Source organism: Mobula hypostoma, chromosome 17 (genome assembly GCF_963921235.1).
Source record: "Mobula hypostoma chromosome 17, sMobHyp1.1, whole genome shotgun sequence".
Lineage (NCBI taxonomy): Eukaryota > Metazoa > Chordata > Chondrichthyes > Myliobatiformes > Myliobatidae > Mobula > Mobula hypostoma.
This window is the reverse complement of record NC_086113.1, coordinates 41,806,890-41,833,690: the sequence shown is the minus strand read 5'-3', so window position 1 is coordinate 41,833,690 and position 26,801 is coordinate 41,806,890. Positions and strand designations below refer to the sequence as shown.

Below are 26,801 nucleotides of genomic sequence, written 5' to 3'. Positions count from 1 at the left end.
GTGCTTTCCGAATTACTCTAAACATTGCTGCTCTACTGTCATCCCAACTAATATCACCTCCAGTCAACTCCTGTCTCATTCCCTTACACTCAACTGTCTAACTGAAGCATCCAGTTTCAGCTTCTTCCTCACAAACTGCAGGGGGAATTCTATCACGAGTAAGCACAGTATTATGGGAATCAAAGTGTCATGTGATCTAACACTACCATTGCTAGAGTGGACCTCAGTGATAACATTAATGTTGTGTGTTCCACATGCACTGCAGCTCCAGGAACGTATAGCATGAATGACCTTAACATGAATTGATTGCAGATTTATTGTTGATCGTTTTCTGAAGTAGGATAAGGCTAGGGTTAATCTTTATTCTAGAGTGTATATTGGCTTTAGAAATCTGCAGGAAGATTCATGCATGAAAAGAATCTTGTTACTCATGAGGCTGGGCACTCTGGTTATATTCACCCAGAACTGCAGCAGAATTAGGAGAATAAAAAATAGCCAGTCAGAACCGGGTAACGTTACTGGAGGCAGAGTAAGTGGCTCCGATCATCAAGGGTGCAATTCATCTTTGTCCTCTTTGGTAAGGATCAATGCACAAGTGTCTTTATGCCCATAAGTGTCTTTATGCCAGCAAGGGGATCCGAACAGAACCAGAACCCCATCAATAACTCTGGTAGGTTGAAGTGGATGCTCTTTCCACACATTTCATTTTAGGACAATACGTTGCAATTTGCAAAGCACTCCTAATTTAGGAGGAATTCCATCCTCTAAAATGTCATTAATTTTGACTAATGTTCTCCTCAAATTGCTCTGTGTTGCAGATTTGAATTCAGAGATGCACCCTAACTGTCAGGATTCACTTTAGGTCCAGCAAATGTGTGAACGTACCCAATGCATCATCAATATAACTGCATGATGTTCAGGCCACAGTCAAATTATTATAAATTGCATTTGATCCAGCATTTGCTGGAAATAGGTCAGAGAAGATCAATGGAGATACTTTGGTCAATGATCTCAGTTCAGAAATTATATTTCAAGATAAGTAATACTGAAACTCAATGAAGTCATATAAAGATGGCACAGTGGTGCAGACATCCCACCCTGCAAAAACTCATTTCAGGGAGGTAGCACCATCAATTTGAGGGAGAGGTGGGATTTCTGCAATAGAGTAGTTCTTTAAAAGCAAGCCAGCTAGTTTAAATAACATTAGCTGTGCTAATGAGCGAGTGACACCTGTTAAACTCACCCCAACATGTCTTTTACAGTTTTAACCCACCATGGGCAAAAGAAAAGTCACTTGCAAACAGTGCAGCGAGCAACACTGTCATTATTTTGACCCCTATTAGGCAGGGGTACACTTTAGCGTAGTCTGGGGTGATATACGTTTTATATTTTCTTTTTTTGGAACACTCTGCCATGGCGCGCTCTCGTGCGCTCTCTCTCTCTCGTGGTCGCTCTCTCTCGTGGTCGCTCTCGCGCGCTCTCTCTCGCTCTCTCTTGCTCTCTCTCTCTCACACACTCGCTCTCTCTCTCTCTCTCTCTCTCTCATGGTCACTCTCGTGTGCTGTCTCTTCTTCTCTCTTGCTCTCTCTCTCTCTCTCTTGCACGCTCGCACGCGCTCTCTCTCTCGCGCGTTCTATCTCGCTCTCTCTTGCTCTCTCTCTCTCTTGCATGCTCGCTCTCTCTCTCTCGTGGTCGCTCTCTCGCTCGCTCTCAAAAAAATTGATTTGCGGGATATTGTATCTAATTTGTGGGCATCAGGGAGCCACTATTGATATGCGGGAGACTCCCGAAACTTCCGGGAGAGGCGGGATGTCTGGTGGTGGCACTAGCAGAGCTGCTACCTCATAGATCAAGTAATGTAGGTTGAATGCAGATAGCTGACCCTGTCTGCGTGCAGTCTACACATTCTTCATATCACTACAAAATTTTTCTGGGTCTGCTGAATTCCTCCCGGTACTGGGGAAGCAGGGAGCTGGTGTGACAGGATGGGCTGCACCTGAACCCTGCTGGGACCAGGGTCCTGGGGAATCACAGATGCAGGGCTACGGATAGGACCGTAAACTAAATTGTATGAGGTGGAAGGAAGATTGAGTTTAGAAAAATATGGATAAAGTAAAGGGGAAGAGGGTGCAGGAGAGATTACTGAAGTCTCCAGAATAAAGAAGAAGACAAAGTTTAGAAAGGGATAAGAATTGAACTTCAGCCAACATGAAAAGAAGGCAGTATTGAAAGGAAGGATGGTGAGTACACAGGATGAAAGTGGTACATCTAAATGTACACAATATATGAAATAATCTTGTAGTGCAGTTAGAAATTGGCAGGCATGATGCTGTGGACATCACAAAATCATGGTTGAAAGAAGATCACAGCTAGGAGCTTAACGTCCAAGGAGCTTAACATTGTATTAAAGGGACAGGCAAGTGGGTAAAAGGTGTGGGGTGGCTTTGTAGGTAAAAAATGAAATCACATCCTTAGTAAAAAGTGACATAGAATCAGAAGATGTAGAATCCTTGTGGGTAGAGGTAAGAAACTACAAGGGTAAAAGAATCTGATGTGAGTTATGTACAAGCCTCCGAACAATAGCCAGGTCAGGTACATATTACAATGGGAGATAGAAGACGAATGCGTAAAGGGCAATGTTACAATGGTCATGGTATATTTCAATATGCAGCTAGAAAGGGAAAAGCAGGTTGGTACTGGATTCCAAGAAAATTAACTTGTAGAATGCCTATGAGATGGATTTTTAGAGAAGCTCGTGGTTGAGTCCACAAGGGTAAAGGCAATTCTGAACTGGGTGTTATGTAAAGAATAAGATTTACTTAGGGAACTTAAGGTAAAGGAGCTCTTAGGAGGTGGAGATTATAATATATTCTGATTAGTGTAAAATGTAGACTCACCAGTGCCCTTCCCACAATATGGTTGCATGCATATTGGAAGCTATTCAGTACCCCAAACAGACCATCAACTTGCATTGCAAATTTGTGTTGGACGCGTGGCAAAATGGTTAAGGCGTTCGTTTAGTGATCTGAAAGGTCGCTAGTTCGAGCCTCAGCTGTGGCAGCACGTTTGTGTCGTTGAGCAAGGCACTTAACCACACATTGCTCTAGTGTCTGTGCGAGGGGTGGTGCCCCACACAGACTTCCAATCTGGGCCTTGTAAGGCGTGAAAATGCCCGACGCAGGCCTCTCATGGTCTGAGTTGACGTTCCCTCCCTTCCCCCCTCCCCCATTCAATACAGATAATACACCACTAGATTCCTTGGCCATTATGTCCAGTATTTGCCATTGTATGCATTATGGTATAATCTGAGATTTATTGTACTATTAGACTAGGTGGAGATGATGCTAATTTAAATTGCATATCTCCCTGCACACAATCTATATCCCTCAATCCCTGAAATTGCTATTGTAATGCCTGTCTTATTTTGGATAGGATAATATCCGTTTAAACCTAGACCTACAAGTTAATTCAGGGAGAATGGTGGCAGCAGTTATTTATTATTGGACTTCAACTAGCATTCTTTCATTTTTAAATCAAAGACTGGCCAGCAGGAGTTGAGTTGTCCTCCAATGGGTTAATCAAGTTAAAGAAGCCTCAATACAGCTAATAGAAACGAGGTTAACCTCCTAAAATATTAATCCAAAAAAGAAATAAAACCATTTTGACTGCATAATCACTTTCTTCAATAAAATTAATTCCAGGTGCAGAACCAGTAACTTTTCAGATTTGCAAATTTATTAATTAATGTTGATATCTGCTGCTGAGTGTCACAGGTCAGATGAGCATTTCAAACAGCGCTGAGCATGCTGTTTATTTTTCTGTGATATTGAGATTTATGTTCAGGTTATAACTTAGTTAACCTATTTGCGAGTGCTTGCACTTACGTGCCTTTGAACAGTTGACCTGTGAATTGTAGGGCGATATTGTGGTTTCTGACAGCTTACGTTTCATATGATTTACAGATTGCTCCATAGATATTGTTGTGGGATTTGATCTCGCTGGATGGTCTGGATCACAAAACATATTTACTGGTCAACAGAAACTATGGCAAAAGCTACCGGAAATTATGCAGAGAATTGCATCTCTCAGTAATATCAGTTGTATTCCTGACTCCCAACTGCCAATAAATGTAGCATTTTACTTGCAAAGTACAACTGGCCAGGTTATCTTTGAAACGAAATTTGGGAATTATACTTCTGCAAAAACTGATCTCCTCAAAGCAACCCAAATTGAAGAAAACATTGATATGACCATTGAAAATTTGGAGTCATTTGGAAAGAAACTCAGAGAAGCAAATTCAAAAGCAAAGGTAAAAATTTTTCTACAATGTATCTTTCTATTAAACTTAGCATGCTTTTATGAGTTGTAAAGAAGCAATTGTAGCTCGAGGAAATCTGCAGATGCTGGAATTTCAAGCAACACACATAAAAGTTGCTGGTGAACGCAGAAGGTCAGGCAGCATCTCTAGGAAGAGGTACAGTCGACGTTTCGGGCCGAGACACTTTGTGCAGCTCCTCTACTTCGAAGTTTGTGCAGATGTGACATGTCATCTATAACTTTGACAAATATCTCTAGATGCACAGTGCAGAGTATCCGACAGGTTGCATCACAGCCTGGCATGGAAACACTAATGCTCAAGAATAGAAAAGCCTACAAAAAATAATGGATACAGTCCAGTATATCACAGGCAAAGCCCCACTCACCACTGGGCACATGTACAAGGAATGCTATCACAAGAAAGCAGCGTCCATTACCAAGGACCATCACCATCCACGCCATACTCTCTCCTCACTGCTGTCATTGAGAAGGTGGGACAGGAGCCTTAGGTTCCACACCATCAGGTTCAGGAACAGTTACTACTCTGCAACCACCAGGCTCCTGAACCAGCCTGGATAACTTCATTCACCTCAACCCTGAACTGATTCTATAAACTATGGACTCACGTTCAAGGGCTCTACAACTCATGTTCTCCGTATTAGTTATTTATTTTATTTTATTTGTCTAGTCTGTCTTCTGTTTGTCAGTCTTTGTTCATGTGTATTTTTTCATTGATTCTATTTTATTCTATAATAAATGACTCCAAAAAAGAAAGAATCTCAAGGCACTATATGGTGACATATATGTACTTTGATAATAATTTACTTTAAATTTTGGACTTTCAAACAACACAAGGTGGTGACAATGATAAAAGTTATGGTTTAAAATTTAGCTGTCATTCTTTCAAATGTACAGTTTTGCAGGTGACTTTCATTGTGACATTAGAGTGTAAGGTGCAGGGTAGTTACCTGTACATAACTATATTTAGGCTTTCCTTGTCATATTTGAGGCTGATAAACTGTTAAATGGTCAGAAGAATATTGTGCAAGCAAGTGGGTGCTAAACAACCAGATATGAAGCACAAAATAAGGATGAACCTACAAAGCAGCTCAGCGTTACTTATCAATCTTGATTGGGATTGTTGAACATCATTTAAAGTCTATGATGTCGGTTGATTAAATTTTCCCAATATTCTTCATTAACCTCATGATTAAAGTTAACTATCAAACTGGCTGTATATTTGAAAACTAAATTTTAAACCACAACTTTTATCATACCATCACTATTCACCATGTCATATAACACATATGTCTTGTTGGCATATTGTATGGGTGAAATGAGTTGGCGCCTATGACAGAAAATCCTCAATAACAAGTTGAATGAGATCAAGAAGGGATGGGGACATGCACCTAAGCTATATTTTACTTGTTAGGGCACACCAGGGATAAATGCAAAATTGGCTGTAGATAGACCATACACCATAAGACGTTGGAGCAGATTTAGGCCACATAGTCCATTGAGTCTGCTCTGCTATTTGATCATAGCTGATCCATTTCCCTCTCAAACCCATTATTCTGCCTTCTTCCAGTAACCTTTTACATCTTGACTCTATGAACTTCCACCTTAAATACATTCAATGACCTGGCCTCCATAGCAGCCTCTAGCAACAAATTCCACAGATTTACCACCCTCTGTTTAAAGAAATTCCTTTTCACCTCCATTCTAAATGGAAGTCCCTCTGTTCTGAGATTGTGCCCTTTAGTCCACTGGAGGAAACATCTCCACATCGACGCTAACCAAGCATTTCAGCATTGGATAGGTTTCAATGAGACCCCACCTCATTCTTCTAAAATTCAGTGAGTAAAGGCCCAGAGCCTTTGAATGCTCCTCATATGATAAGCCTTTCAATCCTGGAATCATTTTTGTGAACCTCCTTTGAACACTCCCTAGTATCAGCACATTCCTTCTTAGATAGGGAGCCCAAAACTGCTCACAATACTCCAAGTGAGGCCTCACCAGTGCCTTATAAAGTCTAGGCATTACATCCTTGTTTTTATATTCTAACTGCTCTAGAAATGAATGCTAACATTGCATTTGATTTCCTCACCAACAACACAACCTGCAAGCTAACCTTTAGGGAATCCTGCATGAGTACTCCTAAGTCCCTTTGGACAACAGATTTTTGAATTTTCTCCCCATTTAGAAAATAGCCCACATTTTATTACTTCTACCAAAGTGCATGATCATACACATCCTTAAACTAAATTCCATCTGCAACTTCTTTGCCCGTCTCCTAATCTGTCTGCCTTTTTGCAACCTCCCTGCTTCCTCAACTCTACCTGCCTCTCCACCTGCCTTTGTATCTCCACAAACTTAGATACAAAGCCATCATTTCCATCACTTAAATCATTGCTACACATAAAGAAGTGGACCCAATATCGGCCCCTGCAGAAAACCTCTTGTCACCAGCAGCCAATCATAAAAGACACCCTTTCTTTCTGCTCTTTGCCTCCTGCCAATCAGCCTATGCTCTATCCATGCCAATATCTTTCCTGTAATAACTTGCTAGGTAGCCTCGTGTGTGGCACCTTGTTAAAGGCCTTCTGAAAATCCAAGTACACAACATTCACTGATTCTCCTTTCTATATTCTGCTTGTTATTTCTTCAATGAATTCCAACAGTTTTGTCAGGCAAGATTTCTCCTTAAAGAAACCATGCTGACTTTGGCCCATTTTATCATGTGCCTCCAAGTGCCCTAAAATCTCATCGTTAGCAATCAGCTCCAGCATATTCCCAACCACTGAAGTCAGTCTAACTAGCCTATAATTACCCTGCTCCTGCTTCCCTCCCTTCTTGAAGAGTGGAGTGAAATTTGTAATTTTCTGTTTCTCCAGAACCATGCAAGAATCTACTTAATCTTGAAAGATCATTACTAATCCTTCCACTATCTCTCGAGCTACCTCTTTCAGAACCCTTGGGTGTAGTCCATCTGGTACAGGTGACTTATCTACTTTCCAACCTTTCAGAATCCCAAGCACCTTCTTCCTAGTAATCCAGAATAGCTGATCCCCTAGTGGGCTCAAGCACAAGCTGCTCTAAAAAGCCATCTAATAGACATTCTGCAAATTCCCTCTCTTGGGATCCGAAATCAGACAGGGTAGACAATTATATCTCTTTAGTTCACGGAGAATACCAAATCCCACTGCAAAATATAACAAGTGAAGGGTTATTGTGTTGTGGGCTGACAGCGTAGTAAGAGGAATTGTTCTTTAAGGATTACTGGATCAGACACTAATTGTCCCTTGCTAATGGACAGAATGTAGTGTGGTACAGCCCTAACCATTTGTATCTTAGCCATTCTATTATGCTCCTAACTTGTATAATTTTGAAAAGACTTCCATCCAATTTGGAAGTTCCTTGGCTACTTTTGTGAAAGACAAGACACTTTGAAGAGAGTGGGGAGAAAATGGTAGCGATAAGCCTATATCACAGTCAGTAGATCAAGTTAATGCTTATCAGTTTTCTGCTTATAAGCGAGGACAATTAGATTCAGCTTTTGGTTGTTCCACATTTTGGAAATTATCAGCCCCACTTCACCTAACAACTTACACTTTATATCAGTATTGCCAGCACTAAATACGTTAATTGAAGAATTAACAGTTAATAATAACTATCTCGAACACAATCTCTTTATAGGTAATAATCATATTTACAGATGGCTTGGATGGCTCTAAAGATGCATTTGCAAAAACAACCAGAAGTCTCAGAGAAAAAGGTAAAGATATCATTTTTATCTAAGTTTTATCTGAGTTACTTGGCGTGCAGTCTGATTCCGTACCTCAGTGTGGACTGGATGCAGAACCATAGGAATTGGTGTATCACTGGATAACTGAGCCATTGGGGCTGTGTCAAATTGCGATATCCAACAGCTACTATGCAGTGCACGTGGTGAATTCATCTAGAGGGACTCTACGGCAGAATTACAGTGAGAATGAGAAGTAGTCTTATTCCTCCTGGGTTCTCCAGAATTAACTAACAGTTTCCCAGTCAAGTTTCTTGTTTTTGGCATGGATTCCAGTGGTCCCCTTAAGAGACGTGTTCCACCATTTATTCATGAAAGCTGCATTCTGGGTTTTACAAATGATGTTAGCTGTTTCGTTCATTACACAACTATTTCAGTCATTCGAGTAGCTCATTCACTGAGTGATATCCTACAAACTGCAGAGCATAAACCTTGACACAAATTGAATGGTTGGCTGGCCTCAAGTGTATCCAGTTGCTGGGCCTCCCTTTTTCACATCACAAGCAACCAGCAGATAAAAACCACCCCAAGTGTTTAAATTTAATTATAAATCTAAACCTCAAATGTATAGCACCATGGCATTCTGCAGAAACTGCGCAGATTAGAAAATTCAACTCATATCAGTTCTGGGTTTGACTGGAATAGGTATATCTAAGGAGTCTGGAATTTTGCAAGTTATACAAGTGAAAAATTAGCCAGCGTTCTTCACTTTATTAGCTCCTCTGATAGATGCAGATCAAGGGCAGGATAAATACTATCTTGGTGTTCCCCAATGTAAGTTATCGGTATTCATCCAACCGTACATCAGTTGTAGGGAGAAAGAAACAAAATGTAATTTCATCGATGTTCCAGTAGATAATCTGATGTTGTTTTAGCAGTCTTTACTATAAATTGCCAACTGTATTTATCTGCAATGTTTAAGAAAATATGTGCTGTTCTATTACCTGAGTGAAAACTTAAAGCCACATTCAAAGAATTGTAGAATAATGAATTTGGTGTTGGTCATGCAAAACACAAGGATAAATTCACTTGGAATATTATGTTTTTGTTCCAGTTAGCAGTGTTCATATTAGCAAGCTTCAAGCCAAGGATATGGGATTATGATTAAATTAGATATCTTTGAAACTAAGTATTGAAGAGCAATTACAGCTATTTCCATATTGTGACAAAATAATGAAAAAAAGAAAACCAAACGGGGAAATTTAAGCAATTTGTATTAATTAACACCTTTTGCAGAAGTATTAATATTTCCATTCTGCCAAAAGGGTAATTAATTGGTAAATTGTTTTTTTATTGACACACACTGTACACTGAAGTACAGTGAAAAACATTGTTTTTGCTTTGGAAGCATTGGGACCATAATTGGGGCAATCAAAATACTTAAAAAATCAAATAATATTCTGAAAAAAAATACGGATTGCAATTGTAATTTATTGTAACATACTTGAAAAATATAAACCATGTTGCTGAGTAGGGTTATGATATTGTTAATGTTGGCTTAAATAAAGAGTTGCTAGGAAACAAAAATTCTTGAAGCTACTTTAAGAAAATTGTCTTTTACTTATGTAAGGATGGCCATCTGAAAGTAAATGTACAACTGATATATAATTGGCAGTTCTTTTACTGATGAGTAATCATGTTATCTTCTGAACTGTCATGCTGCAATTAGGTGTTTCCTGTTTGTCAGCATTGCCCAGACATTACTCAACCAAATATCTGCATCAGCTGCCTTGGAAAATCAGACTAATTCTCATAAAATATAACAGAACCTGTTATTGTTCAGGAATCTTTTCTGTAAAAAGACTTTTCTTTAGGTTTATCAAAGCCCTGCAGTGAGATTGGAAATACATATGAACACATTCATTCTGGTCACATTGTGATGCAGCTCTCCAAACTTCTATTCATCCACTGTTTGAGTGGATACCGAAAGAGGGATTTCACATAATTACTCTCCTGTTAAAGAGGTCAGACCTATTGAGAGTAATATCAGTATCATTATTTAAAAGAAATTTATATAATGTCTAAAACACCTTTTCCTCGGTAAGCACTTCCTGAACCTTGGTAGTGCACAGGTGTGTTGGTTACTAATGCAAATGACACATTTTACTGTATATTTCGATGGACATGTGATAAGTAAACTTGAATCTTCAATCTTCAGTCTTGAGTCGTAAATGACCATGACCCCGCCATCCAGTGATGCATGTGACAAGCATATATCATGTTGACTTGACATCAGCAGTGATTAAGTATATTTCTCATAGCAAGAAGAACAATGCTTTTATATTCTATCACATCATAATAGGCGGCGCGTGGCCACGTGGTTAGGGCGTTGGACTAGCGATCTCAAGGTCGTGGGTTCGAGCCTCAGCCGGGGCAGCGTGTGCGTCCTTGAGCAAGGCACTTAACCACACAGTGCTCCAGTCTACCCAGCTGAGAATGGGTACCGGCAAAAATGCTGGGGGTTAACCTCACGATAGGCTGGCGTCCTATCCGGGGGAGAGTCTCGTGCTCTCAGTCGCTTCACGCCACGGAAACTGGCATAAGCGCCGGCCTCGTGACGGACTTTAATCTAAAGTAGGTACTATCTGAGCCAGAGTCCATGTGCAGGGGAACAGGGAGGAGCGATGACTGGTGATCTGGAGCACATTTGGAGTTTAGGCTGAATATGAGGATAAACCACTGATGGTACAGCAAATCTGAGTGCTCAGTAGTCTGGCCAACTGAGCAACCAAGAGTTAGAGCGATCAGCTGATCATAGATAAGGCCCATTGGGATGATCGGGTGATTAGGAGCAGACCCATCAAGTTGAATCATCAACTGATCAGGATCAGAGCAGTTGTGGCTGTCAGGTGACCAGGAACCAGAACTATTGAGTAACCAAGGGTAGAAACCATCAACTGATTGGAGGTGGGAGCAAGTGAATTCATTAGGTGATTAGGAATTGAGGTATCTCAGCTTCTCTGCACGTAATTCAGGATTCTCTTTGCTGATTTCAGTTCAACCTTCAATACCATCATCCCCGAGCCTCTGCAAAGGAAACTCACCAAACTTAACATTCCATGTCTCGCCTGCATGTAGATCACAAACTTCCTTTCTGACAGGATGCAGTATGTGAGACCAGGCAAACACATCTGCACAAACACGAGGAATTCTGCAGATGCTGGAAATTCAAGCAACACACATCAAAGTTGCTGGTGAACACAGCAGGACAGGCAGCATCTCTAGGAAGAGGTACAGTCGACGTTTCAGGCCGAGACCCTTTGTCAGGACTAACTGAGGAAAGAGATAGTAAGAGATTTAAAAGTGGGAGGGGGAGGGGGAGATCCAAAATGATAGGAGAAGACAGGAGGGGGAGGGATGGAGCCAAGAGCTGGACAGGTGATTGGCAAAGGGGATATGAGAGGATCATGGGACAGGAGGTCCGGGGAGAAGGAAAAGGGGGAGGGGGGGAAAGCCCAGAGGATGGGCAAGGTGTATAGTCAGAGGGACAGAGGGAGAAAAAGGAGAGTGAGAGAAAGAACGTGTATATAAATAACGGATGGGGTACGAGGGGGAGGTGGAGCATTAGCGGAAGTTAGAGAAGTCAATGTTCATGACATCAGGTTGGAGGCTACCAGACGGAATATAAGGTGTTGTTCCGCCAACCTGAGTGTGGCTTCATCTTTACAGTAGAGGAGGTCGTGTATAGACATGTCAGAATGGGAATGGGATGTGGAATTAAAATGTGTGGCCACTGGGAGATCCTGCTTTCTCTGGCGGACAGAGCATAGGTGTTCAGCAAAACGATTTCTCAGTCTGCGTCGGGTCTCACCAATACATAGAAGGCCACATAGGGAGCACCGGACGCAGTATATCACCCCAGCCGACTCACAGGTGAAGTGTCACCTCACCTGGAAGGACTGTCTGGGGCCCTGAATGGTGGTAAGGGAGGAAGTGTAAGGGCATGTGTAGCACTTGTTCCGCTTACAAGGATAAGTGCCAGGAGGGAGATCAGTGGGGAGGGATGGGAGGGACGAATAGACAAGGGAGTCGCGTAGGGAGCGATCCTTGTGGAAAGCGGGGGGGGGGGGAAGATGTGCTTAGTGGTGGGATCCCGTTGAAGATGGCGGAAGTTACGGAGAATTATATGTTGGACCCAGAGGCTGGTGAGGTGGTAGGTGAGGACCAGGGGAACCCTATTCCTAGTGGGGTGGCGGGAGGATGGAGTGAGAGCAGATGTGCGTGAAATGGGGGAGATGTGTTTCAGAGCAGAGTTGATGGTAGAGGAAGGGAAGCTCCTTTCTTTAAAAAAGGAGGACATCTCCCCCGTCCTGGAATGAAAAGCCTCATCCTGAGAGCAGATGCGGCGGAGACGGAGGAATTGCGAGAAGGGGATGGCTTTTTTGCAAGAGACAGGGTGAGAAGAGGAATAGTCCAGATAGCTGTGAGAGTCAGTAGGCTTATAGTAGACATCAGTAGATAAGCTGTCTTCAGAGACAGAGGCAGAAAGATCTAGAAAGGGGAAGGAGGTGTCGGAAATGGACCAGGTAAACTTGAGGGCAGGGTGAAAGTTGGAGGCAAAGTTAATAAAGTCAACGAGCTCAGCATGCGTGCAGGAAGCAGTGCCAATGCAGTCGTCGATGTAACGAAGGAAAAGTGGGGGACACATACCAGAATAGGTACGGAACATAGATTGTTCCACAAAGCCAACAAAAAGGCAGGTATAGATGGGACCCATATGGGTGCCCATAGCTACACCTTTAGTTTGGAGGAAGTGGGAGGAGCCAAAGGAGAAATTATTAAGAGTAAGGACTAATTCCGCTAGACAGAGCAGAGTGGTGGTAGAGGGGAACTGATTAGGTCTGGAATCCAAAAAGAAGCGGAGAGCTTTGAGACCTTCCTGATGGGGGATGGAAGTATATAGGGACTGGAAATCCATGGCGAAAATAAAGCGGTGGGGGCCATGGAACTTAAAATCATCGAAAAGTTTAAGAGCGTGAGAAGAACACGTCTGCACGTCCTGATATTTAGCACTGGTGCCCTACAGGGGTGTGTTCTCTCCCCGTTCCTATTTTCCCTAAACACCAATGACTGCATCTCTAGTGATCCATTGGTTAAATTGATAAAGTTAGTGAAAGGGCACCACTGTCATTGGACTACTCACTATTACCACCAGGAAGTAAACAAGCTAGTGTCCTGGAGCTGAATGCCCTCTAAACCATGGAGATGCATATCAGCTTCAGAAGAAACGTGTCTAATCCTCGACAACTCAGCACCACTTCAACATCCAGATTCCTGGGCGTAATTATTTCATAGCACCTCATACGGGAGAACCATATCTTCTTCATTAACGAAAAGGCTCGGCAAAGGATGTATGTCTTGTGCATTTGGTAAAATCCTATTTACTCCAGAATATATTGATGCAGTTCTACATTGCTATCGTAGAGAGCATCCTCACGTCAGCCATTGCAGTCTGGATTGGTGCAGTATCCTCTCACAGTACACAAAAGCTACAGCAAACTATCAGATCAGCAGAAAAGGTTATTGGCTGCAGTCTACCATCACTGCAGTACTTGCATGTATCCAGCACAGAGAAGCAGGCAGGAAAAGTCATTGTGGACACTACCTACCCTGTAAACTACCCTCTCTGAAAGCTCTCTTCTCGAAATACCATCTTAAGTGTTCCTTCCCCAGGCTGTTAAACTGATCAGCCATTCTAGTTAACCCCACCCCTCTATTTATTACCCCCATCACTGCACTGTCACTTTAAACCACTTCTTATAGTACTGTTTACATTGTAAACACATGCTAGTATTTATGTACATTTTATTCCGTATCTGTACATCAACCCCAACTTTAATTTTTATAATTGTTGTTCTTTATAATTGCTGAATGTTGTTGTGTATTGTTGCACGCTGCACCCTGACCAACACACCACAGCAAGTTCCTGAAACATATGCATGTAAATGTATATAGCAAATAAAGTTCATTCTTTGATATTTTGATCAAGAAATCAGAGATTTGGGACTTCAGGGAAATTTTCACTCCTGGAGAAGTACTAGTCAACCTGGTGGTACCTTTATTCAGTGGGTTATACGTCTTTGGAAATCTGGTTGAAACACTGGAATATCATCCAACATGAGTGGTAGTAAAAGGAAAAATAAAGATTTATTGCTGAATAGGGTTTGTATATGGCTGTTTTAAAACTTCCACATTTTTTACTTAACACCAATAAAAATAGCATTTCCATCAAGAAGGCCTTAAAGCTCTCTGTTTTTTTCTCAATAAGAGAACCAACCAGTTCCCCACCATCACCACCCTCCTCTGTCTGGCAGACTGGTCTTCACGCTCAAAATTTTTCCTTCGACTCTTACCACTTTCCCCAGTCTCGGGGGTTAGCCATGGGCACATGCATGGTCCCCATTTATGCCTGCCTTGGCTATGTAGAACAAACCATGTTCCAAGCATTTCTCGGTAATGCTCCTCGACTCTTCCTCCGCTGCTTCATATACGTACCTATACTGAGCTTGTCAATTTCATCAATTTACCTCCAACTTCCACCCTGCCCTTAATTCACTTCTCCACTTCTGACACCTCCCCCCCTTTCTCGATCTCTCTATCTCCATCTCTGGAGACAAACTGTCAACCGACATCTTTTATAAACTACCTATTCTCATGGTTATCTTGAATATGCCTCTTCCCATCCTATCCCTTGTAAAAATGCTATTACCTTTTCTCAGTTCCTTCATCTCCACTACATTTGCTTTCCTTTCTAGAACATCAAAGATGTCCTCCTTCTTCAGAAAATGGGGTTTCCCTTCCTCCACCATTGATACTGCCCTCACTGCATCTCCGCCATTTCGCAAACATCTGCACTCACCCCATCTTCTCACCATCTTAACAGTGATAGAGTTCCTCCTGTCCTCACCTACCACCCCATCAGCCTCCACATCCCACACGTCATTCTCCACAAATTCCATATCTCTAAAGGGATCCTACCATAAATGTAACTTTATCTCACCCCCACGCACCGCCTTCCACAGGAACCTCTCCCTCTGTGATTCCCTTGTCCATTGGTCCCTCCCCACTAATCTCCCTCCTGGCACTTATCCCTGAAAGCAGCCAAAGTGCTGCACCTGCCCATTCACCTCCTCCCTCACCTCCATTCAGGACCCCAAACAGTCCTCCAGGTGAGGCAACATTTCATTTGTGAATCTGCTGGGGCCACCTATTGTGTTCGGTGCTCCCAGCGTGGTCTCCTCTACACTGGTGAAACCCATCATAAATTGGGGGACCACTTCGTATAGCACCTCTGCTCCATCTTCCTGTTGGCCAAACATTTTAATTCCAATTCCCATTCCTGTTCTGACATGTTGTCCATGCCCTCTTCTTGTGTCCTATATTCCATCTGGGTGGTCTCCAACCTGATGGCATGAATATCGAATTCTTCTTTTGGTTATTTTTTTTTGCTCATCTTCCCCTTTTCTTCTATTCCCTACTCTGGGCTCGTACCTCTCCTCATCTGTCTATCACCTCCCCTGGGTCCGCTCCTCCTTCCCTTTCACCTATGGTCTGCCCTCCTCTCCTATTAAATCCTTCCTCTCCAGCCCTTTACCTTTCCTACCCACCTGTCACCCTCTAGCTATCATCCTTCCCCTCTCCCCACATTTTATACTGACATCCCCCCCTTGCTTTTCAGTCCTGAAGCAGGGTCTTGGCCCAAAACCTCGAATGTTTACTCATTTCCATAGATGTTGCCTGACTTGCTGAGATCCTCCTGCATGTTGTGCGTGTTGCATTGAATATAATTATTTTTCCTTCCTGCCCATTCCTGGTTACAGGCCAGGAAATGGCCTCTTAAATTCTTTGATGATGATTAGGAAAGGATTAGTTGATGGTCCGGCTCCAGCATTCAATAGTTCACTAATCCACAAGACCATTTTCCTGGCAAACCCCATTTCACTTGATTCCCCTGGTGCGCTTCCATCTCAGCCTCAAGTACACTCAATTTCTGAGCATTGTGGAAGAGAACTCCAAAAGATTATAACCCACTGAAGAAACAACTTGTTATTTCAGTAATCTCAGCTTTTAATAACCGATCCCATACCCTATGACTATATCTTCCAGCCTAAGAAAGCAACTCAGTGACCTTTCAGAATTTCACTCCAGCTCTTCTCCACTTCATAGTCACCCACTCCACCACTTAACCTGATCTGATTATATTTCAACCCTCAGAGAGTTTAGTTTTATTATTGATAGTGCCCAGGCCAGAAGCAAAAATCCAGTTTATAGCTGACAAATTATAACATATATTCTCATTTATTGACTACAGAACTTCAACACTAACTTGACTTGAGCTTTCTGGCTCATTCTTCTGATTTTCTCTGGCTCTTCTAAATAATCAACATATGCCGGATTCTAGCTCCAAGAGACACCAGCTGTGTTCAAGGATCTGACCCCTGGGGCTATTTGTCTTCTGTCAGTGTAGGCAATGAATTCAGAAGGCTGTTATTTATTATTTTGGTCCAATACATTTCTGCAAATCATTTTACTGATGGTCTCAAAATATCTGTCGACATTAAAAAGGTTCCTCTACGAATACGATGACTAGGAACTAAAGTCAATTAACACACATCAAAGTTGTTGGTGAACACAGCAGGCCAGACAGCATCTCTAGGAAGAGGTGCAGTCGACGTTTCAGACTGAGACCCTTCGTCAGGACAATTGACTAAAATCAATTTTATGTTCTTTTGAGTTCTGTGAAAATATTTAGTAATAGATCATTGCGTAATTATTCTTCTTAAAAGAAAGTGTATTCCTTAACTTGTAAATGGGCCAAATATTCAATCAAAATCTTTGATCATATTCAAACATGTATTGTACAATTAATAAATAGAAATTTTATTATTGTAGGTATCAATGCACTCATTGCTGTGGCTCTAGAGGGTGCACAAAATGTTCGTGACTTATCTTCTATTGAATTTGGAAGAGGATTTGGATATAAGAAAGCACTATCAATTGAAATGGCGGATATAGCAAATGCTTTACACACACAAATAGTATGTAAACTCTATTAAAACAATTATTCTTAGCAAATTTTAAGAAGTATTTTTACTATTGCTGCTATTTCTGATTTTTCCCCATTGGCCTTAATTTATCCAGTTTGTTTTTTTTTGCTTTCAAAAATAGCATTTCTGCTTCTATAATGACCAAAACAGAATTCAGTTCATTTTTGTTACAGATTATATGAATTTCCTCTTTACCAGATCAATCCTTGTTCAGATATTTCTGCCCAATGACATGTTTATTATAACAAAAAAGCAGAAAAAAATCAGGTGCATATAAAATACTGTAACAACTCATCATCCCTGCAATAACTGTGGAATGCGCAACAGAATTAATATTTCATGCTGGTGATCTTTCATTCAGGCCTGTCATTGATGGTTCTTCAGAAATGTTCATCAAAATGAGAAGTATCATCAACCTGGTACATTAACTTCTGCTTCCTTCTCCTCAGATGTTTCCTGATCTCCTTCTGCTTTTATTTCATTTGCTAAAATCTGTAGTGATTTTCTTTACATTTACTGTTTAACTCCCGCTAATTCTTTCAATAACACCATCCTTAAATAAGTTCTGCTCTATTTTGCAATTACTTTGCCATTACTCATTTCATTTTTGATAACCTACTTATTATAATCTGCATGGCACACTTGATTCCACAAATCCACAAATGCTTCTTTTTAGTTGTCCAGTAATCTATGGATGAGAATAACACCACATTAGTGAAGATTATGCCACTCTTCAGACTTTATTTAGTTCTACATGATTTAAATAGAGTAGTGAGTGAGTGGAGCCTCTGTCAGTCAGCGTCAACCATGGATTGTTGCATCCTTGTTGTCCAGATACACAAGCCTGATGATATAGAGAGCAAGCTGTTGCTCACGTAGCAAGGTTCCCTTATCCATGCATCTGATGAACCCAAAGGAATGGCAGAGACCGATACCAGCAGCATTGCAGGAGTTGTCAGTCAGCATTGAACTCAATGTAGGACTGCCTTAGGGACTCCAACTCCAGATTTTCCCTTGGGGTTTACTCCTGAAGCCTTCCCCATGAGTGGGTAATGCTGCAAGGCAGCAGAGGTTTGAGATCAGAGTTTTCCTTCTCCTAGATAAGCTGCCAACCACAGCTGTTGAACCCCATCTGCCCAAAGTGACTGGTTTGAGATGCCAGTAACCTGCCTTTGCCCCTTCTCCTGTCGGTAGAAATGGTTCTGCAGGGCTTAGTAGCTAAACCACGCGCAAAGGCCAGGAACTGGACTTGGTTATCAGGGGTTATTTGAGGCACATGTCATTGCGAGTATTTAATAGGTAGTGGGAGCTTGTCTCCATTACCACCCCTGGTAATATCAACCTTAAGAAGCCTTAAATAGAATAACACTTATTTTAAATGGGGAAAAATTGTAGCTTTAAGCTGCTATCCAGCAGTGAATTTGTACTCGTGCCATGCGAAGCATTAACCCATGTACATGTTTCTCCTAGAATGCAATTGTGGAAAAGGAATGCTGCTGTGTCCTCTGCAAATGCATAGGAGAACCAGGTGCCAAAGGGCCAAGGGGTAAGAAAGGGGTTCAGGTAAGTCCCTGTGCTAAAGATGTAAAATCCAACTGGAATGAAGCTTCGTGAAAATGTAATGGCCTAAGTTTGGGATTTATCAGCACTGTGACTAATTACTGAAGGAATTTCCACCTTGAGAAAGATACAACCAAATTTCCAAACACAGTTTGGCCCTTCCTGAAGTCTACACCTCCAATGCCTATTTGTTTCACATAACTACAGTTGTTACTACTTCCTTAATTACAATTACAATTCACTTGGAATACATGGAAATGCATTAATTATATTTCTTATGATTTGACTTCTATGGATTGCTCCTAATGCTCTTGCACCGGGGAGATGATGGACACAATTGTTCTCTACAGTGGGAACCTCTCAACAGCAGGGTGAAATTCCTATCGGCCATCTTTTACTGTCACTATATTGGAAGAGAGGAAACTGAGGAAGAAAAGGAAGGCAGTGTTTTGAAAGCATATGCTTTTCACAATACTATATTTATTATCCCAAACATAAGTGGAGTGTTTGGAACAGTAAATATAATATTGCAAACACCATTCACAGGACTAAGGTGACCTTCCTCTAACATCAGTTATCAGAAGAGTGCACTTAATCAAGGAATCTTAATCTTAAACAAGGATCTGTCTTCACTAAGGAAGACACAAGCAATCTCCCAGATGTATGGATAGGCCAAGGACATAGGGTAACAAAGGAACTGAAACAGATTGACATTAGGAAGGAAACGGTGATGAGTAGACTGATGGGACTGAAGGCTAACAAATCCCCAGGTCCAGATCGTCTGCATCCTAGGGTACTAAAGGAGGTGGCTCTGGAAATTGTGGATGCATTGGTGTTCATTTTCCAATGTTCCTTAGATTCAGGATCAGTTCCTGAGGATTGGCGAATGGCTAATGTTATCACACTTTTTAAGAAAGGAGGGAGGGAGAGAACAGAGAACTATCGCCCTGTTAGCCTAACATCAGTAGTGGGGAAGATGCTAGAGTCCATTATTAAAGATGAAATAGCAGCATATCTTGATAGCAGTGATAAGATTGGGCCAAGCCAGCATGGATTTACCAAGGGCAAATCATGCTTGACTAATCTATTGGAGTTTTTCGAGGATGTAACCAGGAAGATAGACGCGGGAGATCCAGTGGATGTGGTGTACCTTGACTTTCAGAAGGCATTTGATAAGGTACCACATAGGAGATTGGTGGGTAAAATCAGAGCTCATGGCATTGAGGGGAGGATATTGACATGGATAGAAAACTGGTTGGCAGATAGAAAGCAAAGGGTAGCAGTGAATGGGTGTTTCTCAGAATGGCAGGTGGTGACTAGTGGGGTGCCACACAGCTCGGTATTGGGACCACAGCTGTTTACAATTTACGTCAATGATTTAGAGGAAGGCATTGTGAATAACATCAGCAAGTTTGCTGATAATACTAAGCTGGGTGGCAGTGTGACATGTGATGAGGATGTTAGGAGAATTCAAGGTGACTTGGATAGGCTGGGTGAGTGGGCAGAAACTTGGCAGATGGTGTTTAATGTGAATAAGTGTGAGGTTATTCACTTTGGGAGCAAGAACAGGAAGGCAGATTATTATCTGAACAGTGTTGAGTTAGGTAAGGGAGAAATACAAAGAAATCTAGGAGTACTTGTTCATCAGTCTCTGAAGGTGAATGAGCAAGTGCAGCAGGCAGTGAAGAAGGCTAATGGAATGTTGGCCTTTATCACAAAGGGAATTGAGTACAAGAGCAAGGAAATCCTTTTGCATTTGTACAGGGCCCTGGTGAGACCGCACCTGGAGTATTGTGTGCAGTTTTGGTCTCCAGGGTTAAGGAAGGACATCCTGGCTGTGGAAGAGGTGCAGCGTAGGTTCACTAGGTTAATTCCTGGGATGTCCGGACTGTCTTACGCAGAGAGGTTAGAGAGACTAGGCTTGTACACGCTGGAATTAAGGAGATTGAGGGGAGATCTGATTGAGACATATAAGATTATTAAGGGATTGGACAAGATAGAGGCAGGAAATATGTTCCAGATGCTAGGAGAGTCCAGTACCAGAGGGCATGGTTTAAGAATAAGGGGTAGGTAATTTAGGACAGAGTTGAGGAGGAACTTCTTCTCCCAGAGAGTTGTGGAGGTGTGGAACGCGTTGCCTCAGAAGGCAGTGGAGGCCAATTCTCTGGATGCTTTCAAGAAGGAGCTAGATAGGTATCTTATGGATAGGGGAATCAAGGGTTATGGGGACTAGGCAGGAACCGGGTATTGATAGTAGATGATCAGCCATGATCTCAGAATGGCGGTGCAGGCTCGAAGGGCCGAATGGTCTACTTCTGCACCTATTGTCTATTGTCAATAAGACAGTAAGTGCCCAGGTCTGTTTGAGGACCTAGAGTCACAATTATCTGGCTGAAAGGTGCTGACAAACAGCATCAATAAGCTCTTAATTACTTCTTCTAGATGGTCTGAGTGAAATTTTCTCATCTGTTTCATGGTTTCTACTTTTGCCAACAGTGGTAGGAGCTTTTAGAGTTTTTCTAAAACCTCCCACCAGATCTGCCCCACCCTGCTTCAAGTGAAGGCAGAATGTTCAATACCTTATTGCATTGAAACTCTTGGCTCAGTGTAGCATTATGAACCCCAGAGTTCCAACAGGACCTTCATTCTAACTCTGATTATTTTTTGGAATGTATTTGATACTTAAAGATTATGGTTGATTCATGGTTGAAACTGTATCCATTGTTGCTAGTTGTTAGACATCTAACTTACACAGATCTGTTGTCTTTTGGTAAATGTGTCACTGTTATTTCAGGGAAATCGAGGAGCAAAGGGATTTCCAGGTTATTTTGGAGAAGATGGGGAACCAGTAAGTTGGCACTTTAATGTTTCTTTTGCAAATGGAAGGGTGATCTTATCCTGATCCTGAACACTGGAATAGACCAGCGTTAATTGGCTTTGATCCAAGTTGTACTTAGGCTCTGCTGTAACTAAGCCTGTGTTAAATTAGAGGCTTTGGGGCTACGTACAGAAATAGAGGAACAAGGCCAAAACAAGGATGTCAGAGAAATAATGAAAACATGCATGTGTATTTAACTAAAAACTTCTATCAGCTTTAAATGTAACTCCAAGCAGCTCTAAGGTATATTTGTATATGTTATTTCTGAAATAATTGTAAAAGCTGAGTTGGAGACAGTAGCAAACTAGAACAAATTTTTGATCGACTACACAACAATTTGCATATGTTTGGGTCCTATATGATATATAATTATCCAAAAGCACTGCCAGGGTTTAACTTCACAAAGCGAGACTCATGGAGTCATAAAGTTATACAGCATAGAAAAGTCCACCCCTCACCCTAATTCGCCCATGGAGACTAATGTGCCCAGCTGAGCCTGCATTTGCCCCATATCCCTCTAAACATATACCTCTCTAATTGTCTTTTAATGCTGTAATTGTTCCCATCTCCACCACTTGCTCTTTCATATACCCACCACACTCTGGGCGAAGAACTTGCCCCTCAGTGTCACAACTGGGGCATTGGGAATGGACTCAGGTCCTTTCTAAATCTTTCCTCAGTTCCATTAAACCTCTGCCTCTACTTTTAGTCTCCCCTACCCTAGAAAAAAGACAGTGACCATTCAACTTATCTATTTGCTATATGGTTTTATACACATCCTTCATTCCTGAGAAAGTTATCCCAGATTATTTAGTCTACCCTCACATCTGAAGCCCTCCAATTTTGGCAACACTCTTGAGAATCTTCTCTGCACCCTTTCTAGGTTAATCATATCTTTCCTAGAGTATGGAGGCCAGAAATCCACGTAATACTTCAGTTACAGTCTCTCCAACATTTTGTTCAGCACTAAAATGATATTCCAATTCCTGTACTGTGGTTTCCTCATCACCCTTTCTACCTATGTTGTTACTTAGAAAGAACTATGTACTTGTACCCTTAGTCTCTCTGTTCTACAGCATTTTCTGGGGTCCTTTCATTTACTGGGCATGTCTTGCCCTGATTTTTCAAAATGTCTTACTTCACTCTTGCCTGAATTAAATTCCACCTGCCATTCATTTGCCCACTTTCCCAGTTCATTTAGATCCTCTTATTACCTTCTTCACTGTCCACTTCACCAGCAATTTAGGTGCAAACTGCAGTTTTATTATTCATCCCATCTAAGTTATCATTCCAAATCATTAATATATATGACAAAAAGCAGGGCACCCAGCATTAATCCCTACTATTAATGCCACTAGCCACAGGGCATTAATTTGAAAAACAACCCTCCACTCTGTCTCCTTGCACCAACCCAAGTTTGTAGCCAGTTGACCGGCTCACTCTGGATTCCATGTGACCTATCCTTCCAGACCAGCCTACCACACAGGACCTAGTCAAAGGCTTTGCAAAGTCCATATAGACAATGCCTATCTACCTGATCTTGTCTATTCGAAAGGTCTTGTCTTTAAAACAACTGAATCGCATACCTGAGACACATTCTTCATGCACAAAGCCATGCTGACTATTCCTAATCAAACATGTCTTTTCCAAATGCAGATAGGGTATATCTCTCGGAATCACATCTAGTAACTTTCCCACCAGTGATATTAGGCTCACAGACCTGCCTTGTCCTTTCAGCCATTCCTAAATAAAAGCACAACATTAACAAGCCTCCAGTCTTTCAATACGTCAGTTGTGGCTAATGAAGATGCAATTATCTCTGCCAGGACCTAAGCAATTTCTTTCCTGGCTCCCCACAATGTCCTAAAGTACAATTGGACCAGCCCAGGCATTTAATCCACTCTTTTTTCACATCAGGACCACCAACATGCATTCTGGCTCCCCCTTACCTCTCCTTTTCTGCTCACCTGCCCATCATCCACTTCTGATGCTTCTCCTCCTTCCCTTTCTCCCATTGGCTCATTGTCCTGTCCTACCAGATTCCTTCTTCTTCAGCACTTTACTCTCTCTACTTATCACCTCCCAGCTTCTTACTTCATCCTCCCTCTCCCACCCACCCATCTCCCCCCTCACCTAGTTTCACCTGTCACCCCTCACCTTTTACTCCTTTCCCTCCATCCACTTTCTTATTCCAAATTCCTCCCCCTTCCTCTCCAGTCCTGACGAAGGTTGTCAGACTGAAATGTCGACAGTTTATTCATCTTCATAGTCATAGTCATAGTCATAGTCATACTTTATTGATCCCGGGGGGGGAATTGGTTTTCGTTACAGTTGCACCATAAATAATTAAATAGTAATAAAACCATAAATAGTTAAATAGTAATACGTAAATTATGCCAGGAAATAAATCCAGGACCGGCTTATTGGCTCAGGGTGTCTGACCCTCCAAAGGAGGAGTTGTAAAGTTTGATGTCCACAGGCAGGAATGACTTCCTATGACGCTCTGTGTTGCATCTCGGAGGAATGAGTCTGTGGCTGAATGTACTCCTGTGCCCAACCAGTACATTATGTAGTGGATGGGAGACATTGTCCAAGATGGCATGCAACTTGGACTGCATCATCTTTTCAGACACCACCGTCAGAGAGTCCAGTTCCATCCCCACAACATCACTGGCCTGACGAATGAGTTTGTTGATTCTGTTGGTGTCTGCTACCCTCAGCCTGCTGCCCCAGCACACAACAGCAAACATGATCGCACTGGCCACCACAGACTCATAGAACATCCTCAGCATCGTCTGGCAGATGTTAAAGGACCTCAGTCTCCTCAGGAAATAGAGATGGCTCTGACCCTTCTTGTAGACAGCCTTAGTGTTCTTTGACCAGTCCAGTTTATTGTCAATTCATATCCCCAGGTATTTGTAATCCTCCACCATGTCCACATTGACCCTGATGGAAACAGGGGTCGCTGGTACCTTAGCTCTCTTCAGGTCTACCACCAGCTCCTTAGTTTTTCACATTAAGCTGCAGATAATTCTGCTCACACCATGTGACGAAGTTTCCTACCGTGGCCCTGTACTCAGCCTCATCTCCCTTGCTGATGCATCCAACTATGGCAGAGTCATCAGAAAACTTCTGAAGATGACAAGACTCTGTGCAGTAGTTGAAGTCCAAGGTGTAAATGGTGAAGAGAAAGGGAGACAAGACAGTCCCCTGTGGAGCCCCAGTGCTGCTGATCACTCTGTCGGACACACAGTGTTGCAAGCGCATGTACTGTGGTCTGCCAGTCAGGTAATCAAGAATCCATGATACCAGGGAAGCATCCACCTGCATCGCTGTCAGCTTCTCCCCCAGCAGAGCAGGGCGGATGGTGTTGAACGCACTGGAGAAGTCAAAAAACATGACCCTCACAGTGCTCACTGGCTTGTCCAGGTGGGCGTAGACATGGTTCAGCAGGTACACAGTAGCATCCTCAACTCCTAGTCGGTGCTGGAAGGCGAACTGGAGGGGATCTAATTGTGGCCTGACCATAGGCCTGAGCAGCTCCAGAACAAGTCTCTCCAGGGTCTTCATGATGTGGGAAGTCAATGCCACCGGTCTATAGTCATTGAGGCCGCTGGGGCGTGGCGTCTTCGGCGCAGGGACGAGGCAGGACGCCTTCCACAGCACAGGAACCCTCCAGAGCCTCAGGCTCAGGTTGAAGACATGGCGAAGTACTCCACATAGCTGAGGGGCACAGGCTTTGAGCACCCTGGTACTGACACCATCCAGTCCTGCAGCCTTGCTTGAGTTGAGACGTTTCAGCCATCTTCTCACCTGTTCAGCCGTGAAGCCCACCGTGGTGGTTTCGTGTGGGGAAGAGGTATAGTCATGAGAGCAGGGTGGGGGACTGTGAGGAGGGGTAGGAGGGGAGAGTGGAATATGTGTTGCTTGGGGGCCGATGCTGCCTCACTTGCTGGGTTCCTCAGAATCTGCAGAAAACTTTGTTTTTAAGATACAATGGATGATTATTCAATCCCAAACCAAACAAATATGCAGGAGAAATTGGGTTGGAGGGTTTCCAGAACTGAAACACATTGTATTATACAATTTGAATACCATAATGATATGTGAAAGGTGACAGACCAGATTTGCATTCCCTCTGTCCACTCCTGGGCCCTGACATTCCCTAGCTGCTGGCTGTCCATTCTTCCCAAGTCTCAACCTGAGGTCCTCGCAGCTATATGGTTCACGATCAGCAGCTTTGTGCAGACCCTACCTGGTCCACTCCCAGAAGCTTGGTGAGAATCTTCAGCTGTCTCCCCACCATTGCTGGTTGAGCTCCAGAGATGGTTGGGTGAATCTAGTTGACAAAGGTAGTTTGTCAATCGTTGTCGTCTTTGAAGGCCTCGACACCATTATGACGATGATGGTGTCGAGACTAGCGCATGATTTGGATTTAAGTGAGGAAGAGTTGCGTAGCGTCAGCCTCACTCTCCCTTCCCAATTCCCATCTGGATCCAGTGGCAAGACAAGAGTCGAGACGACTGGAGATGGGACTAGGCGCAGTGGATGACCAAGATGTCTTCTGTGTCTTGTTCTGCTCTACACATTCCATAACGCTTGCAGGTACTGCCTTCTTGATCATTGGACCTTCCATTGGTCTCGTCTGCTCAATCCGCCGGAGTCTGTCTTCACATGCTGGGATAGACAACTCCCTACCTCACCGAGGGTTTGAGACCCATCGGCTACCCTCACCGGTTTAGCCAGCTTGTCGAAGCCGTTGCCCGGGGTGTGACCACTGTTGCGTGCAAACAGCTACGAGGAGCCACAGGTGAGAGTTGAGTGCCAGGTGGGGACCAAAGGTGGGCTGACCGCCTTGAAAAGGACGCGACATGTTCCCCCACCAGAGGTGCTACCCCTCCCTGACACCCAATACACAGAGGTAGCCAGAGCATAATGATCAGATTGGTTAAATATGTCACTTTATGTACAGAGTTAGTGAGTTACACAGCACAGAAAGAGACTCTTCAGACCAGGTTGCCCCGGCCGAGCATTAATTATCTGTCTGGGCTAATCCCAGTACTTGTTCTGTAGCCTTCTATGCTTGGAAATTCAAGTACCTATCTAGATATGTCTCAGATGTTGTGGAAGTACTCAGCTCAGGCAGTATATTCCACACTGCAGGAGCCTCAGCTCAGCTGAGGTAGAGATTGATGAT

General features: G+C 42.7%; 1 protein-coding gene across 1 annotated transcript in view; it reads left to right on the top strand.

Moving 5' to 3' along the window:
- The window catches only part of LOC134357972 (collagen alpha-3(VI) chain-like), a 112,938-nt gene that overhangs the window by 18,713 nt on the left and 67,424 nt on the right, over positions 1-26,801 (top strand). The window contains exons 4-8 of the mRNA XM_063069800.1: positions 3,963-4,309; positions 8,014-8,092; positions 17,012-17,157; positions 18,637-18,729; positions 21,521-21,574. Of these exons, the coding sequence (XP_062925870.1) occupies positions 3,963-4,309; positions 8,014-8,092; positions 17,012-17,157; positions 18,637-18,729; positions 21,521-21,574 (719 nt within the window). The remainder of the gene's footprint in view (positions 1-3,962; positions 4,310-8,013; positions 8,093-17,011; positions 17,158-18,636; positions 18,730-21,520; positions 21,575-26,801) is intronic.